Source organism: Rhipicephalus microplus, chromosome 9 (genome assembly GCF_043290135.1).
Source record: "Rhipicephalus microplus isolate Deutch F79 chromosome 9, USDA_Rmic, whole genome shotgun sequence".
Lineage (NCBI taxonomy): Eukaryota > Metazoa > Arthropoda > Arachnida > Ixodida > Ixodidae > Rhipicephalus > Rhipicephalus microplus.
This window is the reverse complement of record NC_134708.1, coordinates 124944068-124962128: the sequence shown is the minus strand read 5'-3', so window position 1 is coordinate 124962128 and position 18061 is coordinate 124944068. Positions and strand designations below refer to the sequence as shown.

At 48.0% G+C, this 18061-nt stretch overlaps 1 protein-coding gene across 1 annotated transcript in view; it reads left to right on the top strand.

Moving 5' to 3' along the window:
- LOC119163045 (glucose dehydrogenase [FAD, quinone]) overlaps positions 1-18061 on the top strand; it is a 242022-nt gene that overhangs the window by 106112 nt on the left and 117849 nt on the right. The window contains exon 5 of the mRNA XM_037414980.2: positions 10977-11098. Coding sequence (XP_037270877.2) covers positions 10977-11098 — 122 coding nt within the window. The remainder of the gene's footprint in view (positions 1-10976; positions 11099-18061) is intronic.

The following is an 18061-nucleotide window of genomic DNA, read 5'->3' as shown; positions in this document are numbered from 1 at the left end:
ATTTATCAACCTATAGCACTATAGTCTAGATGTTTTCGGTTTTTAAAGACAAGTCTTTTTTAGGTACCTTAGAAGCAATAATTTTGATCTCTGTTTTTGTGTGTTTGTCCACCCTTAACAGTACCCTTAATGGTCACCAAAGTGACCAAACGATACTCCAAACGGCCAACCCCATCCACAGCGCCCACAAATATTGGTCAAGAATCAGCGTTTATACTTGTGCGATTGTCAATTGAAAAGCAATTATTGCGCATGTCTGAGGCACTATAACAACACGTCAATATTTTGTATGTGCATCTTTTACTAGAAAGGCATACATAAGTAATTTTAAGGATTGTAGCCACTAAAACGCTGCGCTGGCCATGCAGCACTTGCACAAAACGGCAATTGTTTCCAACGCTTTGCTAAGACTACACGGTGGTGGCACCTACCCTTCGCCTTGAATTTTTCACCTTATCACCCCAGAGAAAGGCGCGCACGGCGCCCCCCAATTTCCCGGATAACTGCCAGATAGCGCTCATGTCTCACGTGTGACATGACTTGATGCAATGGTTCACCTCCGCTGCACGCTCGAGGCACTCTAACGCAGCGCCTCCAGAATACCATTCACCGATTTTATTGCGCAGAACATCTAAAAAACATTTTATTCACTCTATCCAGACGCAAGACTATGGTCTTTCGACGACATTTGCCGTGTAACATGCGGATACCGGTCAAATTTTTTCTTGTGTGAACTCCTTTATTGTATAAAATGTCCATTTAGCGTGACTGCGTTACTTTATAGAAAATACCTACGGTCATTATTTTCCTACTATACGCTTTACTTTAGAGAGTTGTGTGACTTCATTTTTGTTACCAGAACTACTTTCCATTGCACCGCGCTTTGTTATTTGGTTCATGAATGCTCTTCGCGCATGCTGTATTTTCTGAACGGCACTGAAATGTACTTTTTGTACCAACCCCATTTAACAATGCCTCAACAGAGGCTTGTGGTGTATTTTGAAGTAAATAAATAAAACAATAAATTTATTTATTTATTTATTTATTTTATTATTTACCAACACCTAGCACACTAGCCTCTGTATGAAGTTCAGTCAAAGCATCAGGATCAAAATGCTTTAGGATAGGTCCTGAAGTCAATAAAGACTTCAGCTGTTAAATTGCAGCCTCACATTTATCATCCCACAATTACGGTGTGTCTTTATGAAGAAGGTACGCCAGTGGGGAGGCAAGTTGTGCGAAGTTCTTCATGAAGTGGCGGAAATATGAGCACAGACCCAGAAAACTTCGCAGGTCTTTCACTGTTCGTGGTGGTTCAAAGTTACGAACCACTGCGGTCTTCTCTGGGTCTGGTCGCACGCCTTCTTTATCCACGAGAAAGCCCAATACGAGGGCTTGACGTTCTCCGAAATGGCACTTCTTTGAGTTTAAAACAAAGCCAGCTTCGCGTAAGCATTCAAAAACAAGCGACAAGCGGTGGTTCTGCTCTTGAAAGGTCTTGCCGTAGATAATCGCGTCATCTAAATAGCACATGCAAATTTCCCACTTTAGTCCATGGAGTACTGTATCCATAAATCTCTCGAATGTCGCTGGAGCACTGCAGAAACCAAAGGGCGTAACGTTAAACTCAAAGAGACCGCCTAGTGTTAAGAAGGCCGTCTTCTCTTTATCTGAGGGATGCATAGGAATTTGCCATTAACCAGAACGCAAGTCAACAGAAGAAAAATAGGAGGCAGAATGTAGGCAGTCCACGGCGTCATCTATACGTGGCAAAGGGTAGACGTCTTTTTTGTGATGGCATTTAGGCGACGATAGTCTACGCAGTATCTCCATGAATTATGCTTTTCCTGACTAGAATGACAGAAGCTGTTCACGGACTACACGATTCTTGTATGACGCCCTTCTTTAGCATGTCTTCAACTTGCTCAGCGATGACTTTCCTTTCGGAAGGCGATACACGATAGGGCTTCTGGCGTATTGGTGGTGCTTGGCCTGTATAGATGCGGTGTCGCGTACGTGAAGATGGTGGCGTAACGGTAGGCGTCTCGTCTTGGGCAAAGTCAGACTGAGGCGTAGCGTGCGATCACGTCCTGCAGCAACGACCGTTCAGTTGATGGAAATGAGTTGTTGATCATACGGTCAATGCTGGCAGAATAGTCGGGGTACGAGTTGGTGTGGGGTTTCTTTACGTCCACTGGCAGTTGGAGTGACCGTATGGTAAGAGTACTTTGCTCTTGAAAGCTTGCCAATTTAAGTCCTGCAGGCAGAGATATGGGCTGCGCGGAAACGTTCACAGTCCACACATCGGCACAACCATCGACGGTGAGCACGAGGCAACGAGGCACAATAACGTTTTTCTTAAGTGCGTTACTGAAGTTCGGCTCGGCTAAACCGAAGTAAGAACCCGCACAAGAACGCGAAGAGTTTACACGCACAAACATTGCGGTATGCGGGGCCAAGCAGAGGTCTTCAGACACGGAAAACACTTCCAAGCAGTCATCAACAGTATCGTTCATCAATGGAGACGGCAACACGGGACGAAAAATAATCCCACCACTACCACGATCTAGAGTTTCACCACATTCCCGCAAAAAGTCTGCACCTAGAATGATGTCGTGGGTCGCTCGTGCAAGCACCGTTAGTTCAGCTCGAAATGTTTGATTTCCTATAGAAAGTAAAACTGAACAAACACCAACCGGGCTCAACGTTTCTCCCCCTACGCCGCGGAACGTAGCACTCCGATTCCAAGCAAACATTACTTTTCGTCCCAAGGTGATGTTTAAAAGACATGCTTATTATGGAAACGGCAGCATCAGTATCAACTAGTGCAACAGTACTCCGTCTACAAACACACTCATTTTGTTCTCAACCGTTACAACACAGGGGGGTCTTGCGAAAGATGATTTGGCGGCCTCGTCCCCATTGGTCGCACCAGTTAGTTTCCCAGTGGCGGTGGCGTCACCGAGCGGCGACGCGGAGACGGGGATCGCTGTTGGCGGGCTGGTGGTGGGGTAACGCTGCGGTCGGAGCAAAACGAGTCAGCACTTGCTGCGTGTTGCCGTTGGAAAGAGCCGTGAAGTGGTCGAGACTCGCCAGCAGGTACTCAAGGCGTGTACACGTTGAATCGTGGAGCTCGCTGCTGGCGACGGTAGCAGTACCTAGCGATGTGTCCAGGTAGCCCACAGTTGTAGCAAGCACGGGTTTCACGTCTAGTCGTCCTTGGCGAAGTATACCTTGTCGGTTGATAAAAGCCGGGCGATGGTGGCCGAGGAGTAAATCGCTGTGATGTAGTTTGCCGGTGTTCTTGGTTTTCGAGTGGTCGTTCACTCCTTCGTTCGAACCGATCAGTGTAATTCGGGTGATGCTCAAAGTAGCTCTGTCGCATCCGAGGTACCAGTGGTTCATGGTGCCATTGGTCGAATGCACACTGATGGCAGACACCGGTGGTGCCCACAGCTTGCAGTTGAGCAAGTCTTTCCTTAACCACTCGTCTTATAAGAGAAGAGATGTCCTGCGATGGAAGGTTGACACTTGCAATCGTGGGCACATTGTCAAGACGTCCAAATTTCCATAGGCCTCTCCTCCTCTTTAGCGCTTCAAACGCTCGGCAGTGTTTCCTTAAGTCGGAAGGTGTGTGTAAGTCTTATTTAGTGTTAAAAAACTGTACACGTCTTCCGTGATTCCCTTGAGCAGATGGCGTACCTTATCTTCGCCACACATGGTCGCACTCACGATTCCGCAAAGCTTCAAGACGGCCTCGATGTAGGTGGTGCATGTTTCGCCAGGCAACTGAGCTCTGCGTGAAAGCGTTTGCTCCGCCTGCTGGATCTTAGCTGTTGAGTTACCAAAACACCTCTTCAGCTTGTCCACAAAAATGTCCCATGTGGTCAATGCGCTCTCATGGTTGTGGAACCAAAGAGACGTGGTGCCGACGAGAAAAAACTTCACGTTCTCGAGCTGCTTAGCAGTGCTCCAGCGGTTGCTGCGACTCACTCTTTGGTAGTGCTTCAGTCAGTCCTCAACATCGTCATCCGGCTGCCCCGAAAAGGTCCTCGGCTGACGTTCCGGCATGCCGCAGCGAGCTTGTCCTGGCGGGTGAGCGTGTTGCTCATCAGCAACGAGGTTGTTATGGCCTGCTCCCGCGTCCTCCATGTCTGGTAGCAGCGGTGACAAGCATGCCAAGTGTCCGCTCCGTTGAAAAATCAGTAGAGCTGGGCCGTCCACATCGATGTACCCACCTTCCACTAAACTGTTACGAGTGACTGTGTTTATTTAAAGATGAGGTGAAGTGGCGTTGTGAAAGAGCAGCGTACTTCTGAGACAGGCCTAGAACGCTTCACTCAACCGCACAGTCCAAGCGCCACTCCACTACTATTCTTTTTCCGCGCCCCGTAGGATCGCGCATCTTTGTTGCAGTGTGTGTGTGTGTGTGTGTGTGTGTGTGTGTGTATCCGTCATCTATCTGTCTGTCTATTCGTCATCTGTCTGTCTATTCGTCATCTGTCTGTCTATCCGTCATTTGTCTATCTATTTATCTAGCCGCCTACGACTTTGTCTCCTGGTCGTTCCGATAACATGACTGTACGATAACATGACTGTACGATGAGCATCAGTCACTAGTCATAAGATGAAAATTATGACACGTATATCATGAATATCATGATTTACATGTCAGGATTTTGCTGCTGCTGTAATAGTTTCGTTAACATGACATATCGCGAAACTGGTATCGCATGACTGCATGGCGAACATCAGTGACAGGCCCTAACGTGGACATCGTGACCTGAATGTCATGACTATTCACGCTCATGGTGCGCTTACGGTCGTTTCGTTGGATTTGCATTACCAAAGGTGGTATTACGTGACGTGAATCGATGACGATGGTCAAGGACATGTCTAAACATAATAATCATGATATGCGTGTCATGTAAAAATGACTACATGCTACGCTCATAGCGCGCTCACGGCCGTTTGGCTTGCTTCACATATACAAATTTTGGTTTTTACGTGATGCGAAAAGATAACGAAGGTGTGTAACTGGTTCAAACATGACAATGATATGTGCGTCTTGTAAGAACATGACTACATACCACGCATATGATGCACTCGTGGCCGTTTTGTTGGCTTCACAAACACCAAATATGGTTTTACGTGATGTGAATGGATGGCGAAGGTATGTAACTGGTTCACACAGGACAATCATATCTGTGTAATGTAAGAACATGACTGCATACAGCGCACATGATGCACTTGCGGCCATTTAGCTAGCTTCACATATGTCAAATTTGGCATTACGTGACGTGAATAGACGACGAAGAAACGACACGCACAAACATGATAATCATTTTACGTGACATGCGTGTCGCGTAAAGCATGACTGCATGCGACGTTCACAGCGCACTCTTGGCCATTTCCCTAGCTTCACATGTACCAAATTTGGTATTATGTGACGTGAATGGAGGATGAACACAAATGCTTAGCGCAAATATGATATTCATGACGTGGAAGTCATGTACGGCATAATTTACGTCCGCCTCATAAAGTTGTGCTGATTTTATTGTGACAATTCAGCCTTCCTTATTCGTCCTTCGCCTATCATCGATTTCCACTCTACATGAGATCTACCAATTTTTATATGCGAATGCATTGCTTAGTCGCGCTATGTCTGGTGTCCGTCGCGATTCATCCACCGCCTTTTCCCATAGCTACAGCCTTGGGTTGTGTTGAGGAAAAACAATTATATTTACAGTGCGAAGCATGGATAAGGCAAGTCTGAAGAACCCACCTTTCATAAACACTAGCCGCTTCCCTGCAGCTGCCGCAGCGGCTCAGGTTCACCCATTATAGCCTGTGGGGCTTGGAGGTCAAAGCTGCTGAGCAGGACAACTTCCCAATCTTCTCGCGTAAGTGAGATTTGAGGCACATGGCCACATCATGTGATAAGTGTCACAAGACTCCTCCGCCCTACGCAGGGATGCACATGAGTAGGCTGAATTTAAATACTTCAGTACTTCCGGGCACGCTACAATATTGAAGAGGCGGTGAAGCTAGCGCTCCTCCTCCTTGGTAAGGGCTGTACAAAGAGTGGGGATGGATACCGTGAGAAAATTAATAAAGAGAGGGGAATTTTCTCAAGGTGATAGCCGGATTGAAATCGGGTTCCGCAGCTGGCTGCAGATTAGGCGAGTCGGGCGATTCCCGGTGAGTAAGCGCGCGCACGTCCCTAGACACGGAAGCACCCCCCCCCCCCCCCATGTAGAGCTTCGGCGTCGCCAGCTGTCAGCAACAGTTGCGGGCACCCGCGCTTATCCTCGCCCCTAGTGACCGCAGTCCCCACCTTCTTGACTTGAACGTGACTTGCCACCGCCTCATTGCAGTGCGTTGCCCCACCGCGGTGGTCTAGTGGCAAAGGTACTCGGTTGCTGACCCGCAGCTCGTGAGCTCGAATTCCGGCTGCGGCGGTTGCATTTCCGATGGAGGTGGAAATGTTGTAGGCATGCGTGCACAGATTTGGGTGCACGTTAAAGAACCCCAGGTGGTAGAAATTTCCGGAGTCCTCCAGTACGGTGTCTCTTATATTCATATCCTGGTTTTCGGACGTTAAACCACACATATCAATCCCTCAAGCTGACCTACGTTAAACGTTGCTCATCGACTGGGGCCGGCGCTCGAGCGCTCAGGTAAAAAAAGAAAAAGTGTAGCTTTATATGAAATCTTTTCTCAAGAACAAAAAAGAAAACCCATAGCTTTCTCTTTTATTTTTGAACTGTGCGGCTATTCTCCGTCGTTTCTGTAATCGTGGAGAGCTCTACGCGGTTTGGGTGAGATTTTTCCGGGATTGGATCATTCCAGCGACTATAGGCGGCGCAGCGGAAGGTCAAAATGGCGCACGAGATGGTGATGTCGCGAGCGTTTACGTCAGCACAGAGCGTGAAGACGCGTTCATTGGTTTATGAATACCGAGTGTCTGAACAGCGTTGCAGTTTTATCACCATGCGACAGCTTCGGGGCACGCCTACATGGCGCCGCCTACGTCGCTGGAATGACCGAATACTGAAAGTTCCTTCGCTTGCGTGCTGACGTTCACTGAGCATTTTAGGGGCGAAGCTCCTTAAAGCGGCACCCGTTCGTCCCTCGTAGTCGTAGCGTGTAACAAGTAATACATTTTGACCTGCAAGGTGGTGCCGGTGGGAGATTTCTCCTGTACTTTGTTGAACAATAAAAAGTTCGTGGCGTGCGCGTTAACTAAAAGCCGAATTCTCCTGTCTCTCACTTGCCATTAGCAGCCATCGCCATGTACATTGAGGTCTATCTGACAGGAAAAGGTTGCTACGTTATACTCGCTGGGCGTAACCTTCTTGGTTTAAGAAACATTTAGCGAGCGTTGGGCCGCAGGGCCATGAATACCGTGAACTAGTATATACCATGAACTCGAGGTGGTTTAAAGTGGGAAGTACACCTGAAGCGCAAGCCGTAAGAAAGTGTGCGTGTGCCACCTCTCGTTTAGTCCTTGGAATGTCCGCTGGATGGCGGTGCTTCCATATGGGGAATACATGATGAAAAGATGCGAGATGGTGGTACTTGGAGTGTTGAATAGATGGACGAACGCACAACAGACAGATGCATGGACGGACGCATGAACGGACGCAGGGGCGGATGCATGGATGAACTCAGGGACGGACGCATGAACAGACACACGCACGGACAGGCAGATGGACGCATGGACGGTCACACAGATGGACGCATGGATGGACGGAAGCAAGAACGAATGAACGCACGAATGCTTCGCCCCACTCTCCATCATTCACTCCGTAGATATGCTGCCATTTTTTTTTGCTCTCATGACTACGGGAAGGCGTTGTTTTTGTTACTGTTATTATTTAGCCCCGCAACACAAGAGCTTATTGATAAGCATGACAAGATGACCTGGGCACACGGGAGTTGAATCGACTGCTTTTTTCCCATTTCAGAGCTAGGAGGCAGTTTAACGTGCAATAAAATACCATACCTTGAAGGCACGGACGATACTGAAGGTACGGTATCGTTTTTTGCACCGAGTGAAAAACACCACTTGAATTTCGCTGCCTGAAAAGCACGAAGCAAGCAGCCACACCAGCAGAGCTCACAGAACTGCAAAAACGGTGACAGTGCCACTTTCAGAAACGTGCGCATGCGCAGATAGTCTAGTGAAATCATTCTATTACCTAGTGGGCATTTCGCAACTGTACTTGCAGTTACCCTTATTAGAAAGTTTGCTGCGGCCATTTTTTTTCTTTGAAGCTGAGTTGAAGCATCCATTGAGAACAGAAACCAGGCTAGCCATTGCAAAAGCGGTGCGCACGGGACCAAATTATTCTATTGTGTACTGCCGTTGAAGGCGTAGCTGATGGTTGGTCCACGTTTTTATCTAACCGTTGTCTGTAGCGCAAAAAGAAGGGAACTCTATGTAAAACATGGTCAGATGCTTTGCTTAAAACGTTTTCAGGCTGACCAAGTGGTTAGTAGTGCATTGCCAGCCCATATGATCAGCCCATATGATCAGCCCATATTATCCTGATTACTAACCATGCAAGCAGCCAGGCAGAAAACAGAAATGCGAGAGGCACAAAGCTACCGACCAGCCGCCAAAAATAACAGAAAAATAATCTTGTATGTATTTGAATGTTCGAAAGAAAAGGTGCGCAAGTAAGCATCTTCGGTGCTAATAATGACCACTGCAGACCCCATAACGAGAATTTCTTGAGGGGTTATTGCATAAGAAAAAACACTACAAAGCACACAAACAAGGACACAGAAAAAATTGGCAGATCCCACGTACAGTGGGATTTGATGATATGCGAAACACAAATGAGGAAATTTGTTATGTCCCTTTAAAATCAACATATTGTTAGGAGGAGGACGTAAATTATGCCGTACATGACTTCCATGTCATGATTATCATGTTTGGACGTGTCATTTACTTTCGTCGTCTATACACGTCACGTGATATCAAGCTTGGTATATGCAAAGCTAGCGAAACAAAACGACCGTGAGCTAATTATGAACGTGGCATGTAGTCATTTTCTTACAAGACACGAATGTCATGGTTGTCATATTTGCACTAGTCACATACATTCGCCATCTATTCACGTCACGTAATACTAAATCGGGTATATGTGAATCCAGCGAAATGACCACGAGCGCATCACGAGCATGGCATGTAGGAATGTTCTTACATGACACGCCTGTGATAACAAGTTTGAATAAGTCACATATTTTCGTCATCTATTCACGTCATGTAGTACCAAATGTGGTATATGTGAAGCCAGCGAAACGATCTCGAGCGCGTCATGAGCATGGCATGTAGTCATGTTTCTACATGACGCGCATGTCATGATTATCATGTTCCTACTAGTCGTATACCTTCGTCATCCATTCACGTCCCATAATACCAAACTTGGTATATGTGAAGCTAACGAAACAATCGTGAGCGCACCATGACCATGGCGTGTAGTTGTGACTTACGTGACATGCATGTCATTATTTCCACGTTTGCGTCTTTCACTTATGTTCGCCATGCAGTCATGTCATAACATACCAGTTTTGCGATGTGTCATGTGAACCAAACCACCCCAAAGCAGCATGACTATGAAATCTAAATCCTGACATTATGCCATGTCATGACTTTAATGTTATGACTAGTTAGTTATGCTTGTCATACAGTCATGTTATGCCCCACCAATTATGGTATTGATATCAATATTGAAACGACGAGGAGAGCTAAAAGTCGTAGGCGGCTGGATGGGTGGGTGGGTTGGTTGGTGGATGGATGCGCTCAAATTCATTGAAATTCGCTTATTAAGTTTCACATTTAAAAACATGGTTGATATCGTCGTCTTTGAAACCGGTATAACGCGCAAGTAAAACGGCTTCTTACAGAAATAGTTTATTTAGTGCTTACTTTGCGAAGAGCTTATACAATGGCTGTTCGCGTTGGACGGCTAAATTTAGGCGCCGTTTTTCCTAAATGCATCAACATTGCCGTATACAATACATGTCCGTCCGGACGACCAAAGTGCATGGCTGATGACTAATTAATGATGAGATATGGCCTTATGGTCATAGATGCCTGTGGTAGCTCCCTGTGAGAGCAGAACCAAAGAATGCGGTGTGACAGCCAGAAGAACGCAACTGATTGTACGCCAAACTTGGGCTGAAGTCCCTTACTCGTGGCCTGTCAGTCATTGAACGCCCGGTGACTGCCGCATTAGAAGGAAGCGCAACGCGCGTTGCGTCTTCCCTTTAGGCCAGTCACGTTGTTTCATGACGCGAGCGTAAGCGGGGAACGCGAAGTTGTATCCAAGAGTAGCAAGCGCACTGCTCTGTTTTGTACAAATATTGTTGGTATCAATAGATGGGTGGATGCTATGAGCCACGACGACGTTTTGTGTAAGGTCGCCACCTGTCAGTTTGTTAAAGCGTTGACAAAATGGCACTTCAATTGAAGCGGCATCGAATAGGGCGGACGCGTAGAAACGACGCATTGAAGGAAGTAATCGGGGATCGCACGGGCATGATGCATTATTACTTTACCAATAGAGCTGTGAGAGGGCAGTGGTAGGTGCAAAAAACGTGTTTTGACAGCGGACACGGTATATGCTCGTAGCACAGTGGATAGAGTGCCCAGCCGCTGTTGTCGCCAATCAATAGGTCATGTGTTAGACAGAACTTTTTTTTTCGCCTTCTGAAAGTAATTTTTAGACGTCATTTTCTTGACGAACTTACGGCACTGAAATCTCGGTGGACCACGGCATAAAACAGTTTCGTATTTAATAAAGCGCTGTGTGATTTGTATTCCTATGTCTCCATCCACGTGCGTCGTTACCTTTCCAAATACCTACTATAAGTTTTCATAATGCATTTATTCTTCTAAGTCCTGTTGGGCCTCCTAGGCAGAATTCAGTAGTGGCCCCTCTTTTCGTTCTTACTTCTCGCAGGCTTCATGATTCCACAGGGCACCATCCAGAATGGTCGTCGCCAGAGCACACGCCGTGCCTTCTTGGATCCTGTTTTGTACCGTGAAAATCTCCACATTGGAGTCTTCTGTCACGTCACAAAGGTGACCTAATAATGCCTAATCACATATAGCACACTGGAAATACAAGTAGTAGGGATGTACTGTAAGGCAATTGGTGTCTCGCAGAAGACGGATAACGTGCAGGTTAAGCATACTCCCAATATAAAATACTTTAAAAAATTTCTCAGTTTGCTATCTTTGTGTCCTTAACGCTTATTTGCACTGCTGTAAATCCTCCTCAGGGGATAACAACTAACGCAATGCTTTGTTCTGCTAGGCTTACTTCATATTGCTACATGCATGTATATTGATATTCTAGGGGGCGACGCTCGTGTATGCCTGACGAGGAAGACGAAGAGTTGTGTCCGCTCGATCGCTGGTGAACCGGTTACGCCATTACCGCTGGTTTTAAATATATCTAATCCCCTGCCTCGTCGTTACGGCGTCTCTTCTTTTACGTAAGACATTTGGTGGAGGTAGAACGTTCCCCGTCTTCACCACGAAGCTTCGCAGTGGCCGCACTATTCAGTCTCTGGCCATGGCTACCAATGACAACAGCCCGTCAGCGTCTCCATCTGTAGAACCAGCCAATAGATACCTGACGATGCCCACCCCCCGTGATCCCGGTTCATTCTCCGCACAACCTGGGCTTCATGTCGACTACTGGCTCCGTATGTACGAGCGTGTTAGCCAGACACACCGATGGGACCCTACCTTGACGCTCGCCAATGTCATATTTTACTTGGACGGCACTCCACGGATCTGGTTCGACGCCTGTGAGACCGAGCTCACCAGCTGGGATACCTTCAAGGAGCGACTACGTGACATTTTTGAGTACCCATCCGGTCACTAAATGGAAGCGCGAAAAGAACTCGCCACTCGTGTGCAGTCCTCAACAGAGTCGTATGTCTCGTACATACAGGACGTGCTCGCGTTGAGCTGAAAAGTCGACGAGCCAATGACAGAGTGACAAGGTGGGCCACATACTAAAGGGTATCGCGGACGACGCCTTCAATTTGCTCGTCTACAGTAACGTCACGACCGTAGATATGACTACCAAGGAATGCCGCCGTTTCGAAATTGCCAAAAGCCGCCGTGTTCTGCCTAAATTTACGCGGCTACCAAACACTGCTGTTACATCCACCTGCAACGATCTCGGTGCCGCACCACCCATGCAGGACAGCGTGACACGAATAGTTCGACGGGAGCTTGAGGCGTCAAGTCCGGCACCATTTCCTCCACATCTGCTCGACCATGGCGCCGCACAAACGCTTCCGACGGTCTTCGTTATTCAACCCGTCTTGAGGCAGGAAGCCGTCTTGAGGCACGAAATTTTGTAGGCCCGTGTGCTCAGATTTGGGTGCACGTTAAAGAACCCCAGGTGGTCTAAATTTCCGGAGTCCTCCACTACGGCGTCTCTCATAATCATATAGCAGTTTTGAGACGTTAAACCCCACATATCAATCAATTGAGGCAGGAAATCGCAAAGCTCGGTTTCTTGTGGCCTACTCTGTCTCCCGATCCGTCTCCAGACCAATGACAACAAATGCACCACGCCATGACTTACATTTTATTCCGTGATCCCGCAATCTGGCGGAACGAAGAACTGCAGATGACAAGTCGATCTGCTTCCGCTGCCACCAAGTTGGCCATAAGTCCCGCTACTGCCGCAGCACTTGGACGCTCTCAAACTGGAGCCCATTTTCCTCTACTCGACCATACGAGGACTCCCGTCGGTATTCGCTCAGTCGTGTGTACCCTTCCTCCGACGTCCCTAACAGCCACTCGACTGCTCGTTCACCGTCATCTCAACGCCACCGATCAGCATCGCCCCAACCACGCCGCTATCCGTCGCTGGACAACTACGGAAATCTTGGACGGAAAACTAGATCATGAAGCTCCGCGAGGTAGTACTGCATCACTTGCGACTGATCTAAATCCTCCGTTGACGCTCTCCACGGATATGAACTTAATTGAGGTGTATGTGGACGGCATTTCTTTGACGGTGGTAGTCGATACCGGAGGTCAAGTGTCCATATTGAGTGCTCATCTGTGTCGCCTGCTCAAAAAAGTCCTCACGCCTGCAGCAACTAAAGCCCTCCGTGTCGCTGATGGTGGAGCTGTGACCATCACTGGAATGTGTACCGCTCGTGTTAGTATTGCCAGCCGTCATGTCCCCGTTTTATTTACGGTGCTTGAAAATTGCCCGCACGACCTAATCTTCTCCATGGACTTCCTATCGACGCATTCTGCCCTGATAGATTGTGCCGCCGGTACTCTCTGCCTAGAACTTCCTCTTCTCCCGGATTCTCACCCTGAGCTCCGAACAGCCTATGCACCACTGACTTCTTCCGGATACCGCCTAAAGCTCTCACATTCGTCGAATTGGCAACACCTTCTCTCGTGCTCGACGGTGATTATATCGTGACGCCGATTACTGATGTTCTCCTGGCGCGTGACATTACTGTCCCACACTCCGTCGTAAGCATGGCCTCTAACCGAACATATTTACCTGTTATCGATTTCGGTTTTATAAAACAAGTGCTACCCCAAGGAATTTTGGTCACCACGCTAATGCCCTTAATTAACGACCACGTCACCTGTTTTACGGCAGACGTATGTCCCGAGCACCCACACCAATCGCAGGATGCCACGAGCCTCGATGCGACCTTACGCTCCACGATCGCCGCGGACCTCAAACCTGACAAGTCAACCACGCTATGCCGCCTTCTGGCTTCATACCGTGTCATACAAGACTTCGACAGCCGTCTACTTGGCCAGACTTCACTCGTCAAGCACCGCATTAACACAATTGATTCTCATCCCATTCATCGGCGACCATACCGGGTGCCTGTCACCGAGCGTAAAGTAATTCAACGAGAAGTCACCAAAATGTTAGCCAAAGGAAGTTTTGAAGCCTCTTCGGGCCTTTGGGCGTCCCCCATTGTGCTCGTTAAAAAGAAAGATGGCATGTGGCGCTTCTGTGTGGATTACAGTCTTCTAAATAGAATAACGAAAAAGGACGTTTATCCTTCACGCCGCATCGATGGCGCTCTCGATTATCTCCACAGCGCCCGATATTTTTCTACAATAGACCTACGTTACGGCTGCTGGCAGATTGTTGGCGACGAAAAAGACCAAGAGAAGACTGCATTTGTAACTCTAGACGGCCTATATCAGTCCAAGGTTATGCCATTTGGGCTATGCAACGCCCCAGCCACATTCGAGCGCTTGATGTACTCTATGCTACAAGGGTTCAAATGTTCAACATGTCATTGTTATCTTGATAATGTCGTTGTATATTCCCCAACATTTGAGACCCAACCTTCAGCGTTTGGCAGCTATTTCAGCTATTCTCGACATATTCCGCACTGCAGGCATCCAATTGAACTCATCGAAGTGCCGCTTCAAACGCCGGCAAATTAGTGTTGGGCCACCTTGTCGACGCCTCTGGTGTGCAGCCGGACCCTGAGAAAATTCGTGCAGTCACTAGTTTTCCTGTACCCCAGTCAGCCGAAGACGTCCGGAGTTTTGTAGGACTTTGCTCCTATATTAGGTTTGTGAAAGACTTCGCAACCATCGCTAAACCCCTCACAGAGCTTTGGAAGAAAGACGTCACATTTACGTGGGTTACCAACCAAGCTGCTGCTTTTCTCACCTAATCACGCTACTGACGACTTCACCCATATTGGCTCACTTTGACCCATTCACTCCGACGGAAGTTCGAACCGGAGCTAGTGGTCACGCAATTGGAGCCGTGTTAGCACAATGCCAACAGGGACATGACCGAGTTGTCGCCGACGCTAGCCGCCTCCTCACAGCTGCTGAGTGCAACTATTTTATTTCGGAGCGTGAATGTCTTGCTCTTGTTTTGGCAGTCTCAAAGTTCCGCTCATTATTATATGACACTAATTTCTCAGTGATAACTAACCATCAAGCGCTATGTGTGCCTACGTCACTGAAGGATCCTACTGGCCGGCTCGGGCGCTGGGCTCTGCGACTACAAGAGTATACCTACACGATGACGTACAAGTCCGGACGCCTACATGAAGACGCAGACTGGCTGTCCCGCTTCCCGGTCGCTGAGTCGAGCACTATGCCTGACACCTGCCCCGCCGCGGTGGTCTAGTGGCTAAGGTACTCGGCTGCTGACCCGCAGGTCGCGGGTTCAAATCCCGGCTGCGGCGGCTGCATTTCCGATGGAGGCAGAAATGTTGTAGGCCCGTGTGCTCAGATTTGGGTGCACGTTAAAGAACCTCAGGTGGTCGAAATTTCCGAAGCCCTCCACGACGGCGTCTCTCATAATCAAATGGTGGTTTTGAGACGTTAAACCCCACATATCAATCAATCAAATCTATGCCTGACACCGACACCGAGCCTTGCGTCTTTTCCCTTTCGCAAATGACATGCATCGGTGATGAGCAGTGCCATTATGCGTCCTTGCGTGCTATCATTGAGCGCCTCGACTCACCATATTCCAGTCAGTCCCATCGCTCATTCGTACTCCACGATGGTGTATTACACCACCAAAGTTTTGAGCCGGATTGACCGGCTCTGCTGCTTGTCATTCCGAAACACTTTCGCTCGGAAGTTCTACATGAACTTCATGACCTTCCGACTGCTGGTCACCTTGGTGTGTCACGCACTTATGACCGAACACGCCGACGCTTCTTTTGGCCAGGGCTTGCACGCTCAGTCAGAAGATACGTTGCGGCTTGTGAGAAATGTCAGCGCCGCAAAACACCATCGACACTTCCCGCCGGACGCCTTCAACCACTTGATATTCTGTGAGAACTGTTCTTCCGCGTGGGCTTGGACCTTTCTCCTTGTCTTCCACGGGTAACAAGTGGATAGCCGTGGCCACCGACTACGCCACGCGTTATGCCATCACACGAGCTCTCCCAACAAGCTGCGCCACAGATGTCGCCGACTTCCTCCTCAAGGACGTGATTTTGCAACACGGAGCCCCATGGCAGCTGCTTAGAGACCATGGCCGCACCTTTTTATCGAAGGTCATAGCAGACATCTTGCAGTCCTGTAAAACGAGAGACAAACGTCATACCACCCGCAAATTAATGGACTCAAGGAGCATCTAAATCAAACTCTTAGATATGCTCGCTAAGTATGTTTCTACCAACTACACTGACTGGGATCTCGCGTTGCCATACATCACATTTGCCTACAATTCATTCCGCCATGACACTGCTGGTTACTCTCCCTTTTTTTGCTGTTTGGCCGAGAACCAACATTGCCTTTAAACACCGTCATACCATCCCCTGGAGTACCAACCAGTGAATATGCCATGTACGCTATCACTCGGGCCGCTCACGCACGCGAAATCACCCGTACTCTCCTTCAGACCTCTCAAGAGAAGCAACGGCGCTTGTATGACCAATGACACCACGACGTACACTTTCCGCCGGGTTATTTGGTCCTGCTCTGGTTACGGACCCGTCAAGTTGGCTTGTCAAAAAGTTGCTTACTCGCTACACAGGTCCATACCGAGTCCTTCGTGTGGTTACTCCTGTAATTTATAAAATTGGTCCTGCCACTCTGTCGCCTTCATGTGCCCAACAGGCTACCGATATTGTACATGTTGCGCGCTTGAAACCCTACAACTCCTAGTGACGTTGACATTTAGATGCGCCGAGACGCCACTTGTGCCGCCGGGGGTTATGCTACATGCATGTATATTGATATTCTAGGGGGCGACGCGCGTGTGTGCCTGACGAGGAAGACGAAGAGTTGTGTCCGCTCGATCGCTGGTGAACCGGTTGCGCCATTACCGCTGGCTTTGAATATATCTAATCCACAGCCTCGTCGTTACGGCGTCTCTTCTTTTCCGTGACAATATAGAGCCCTTCAGCTTGACTGTGAAGCGAGACCAGGATACAGCACCGCTATGATGAGGATGCACGTGTGCCCACATGGCGTATACCTCGGCTGTTAAGGCGCATATGGCGCTCTTACGGAGCCGATTTGTATATCAGAGCGCTCTAGCAACGGGTACTTTCAAATGTTGATTTTCGTTCAATATGAACGACAGCGGGAAATGCCAAAAAGGGGAAAGTTAAAAAATCATGACCTATTAACGAAGTTATTGATGAGTGGGCGAAGCAGTGAGATCTTTCGGTGTTACCGTAAATCACCCGTGACATTGACCGCACAAGCATCTAAATGAGTGCCGAGAGATGTGCAGTCATCATCATCGTCATCTTCATCAGCCTGACTACGCCTACTGCAGGAGAAAGGCCTCTCCTATGTTCTGCCAGTCAATTCGGTCCTGTGTTTCTGCTTCCACTTAATACACACAAACTTCCCAATCTCATCTGCCCACCTAACTTTTTGTCTCCCCCTCACCCGCTTGCTTTCTTTGGAAATCCAGTCAGTTACGTGCACCGCACTACGTGCGCGGCCCATGTCTATTTCTTCTTCTTGATTTTAACTATCATAACCTTAAATCCGGTTAGTTACCTGAGCTACTCTGTGGTCTTATTGTCTCCTAAAGTTTCACCAATCATTTTCTATTCCATCTCTCGCTGCGCCGTCCTCGATTTGAGCTGAACTCTCTTTGTAAGCCTCCAGGTTTCTGCTCCATAGGTAAGTACCGGCAACATCTAGCTGTTATATACCTTCACCTTTGGGAATAGTTGCATTTTACCAGTTAATATTTCCCAATGCTTACAGAATATGATCACTCCATTTTTATTTCTATATGTATGTCAATCTCGTGGTTGGGCTCCGTGGTTACTATGTGTCCTAGGTAGATGTACTTTTTTACAATTTCAGGTGCACTGCTATCTATCTCGAGGCGCTGTTCTCTTTCGAGGTTGTACATTACTTTAGTTTTCTGCAGATTAATTTTAGGACCTTGATTTCAGCTATCCTTGCCTAATGGAGTAATTTTGAGTTGCTATTCGCCCCGTGAGTTACACAGCGGTGGACTGCCATGGCCGAAGTGCAGATTACTAAAGTAGCACACTTGAAAAAGTTCAAACCAAAACA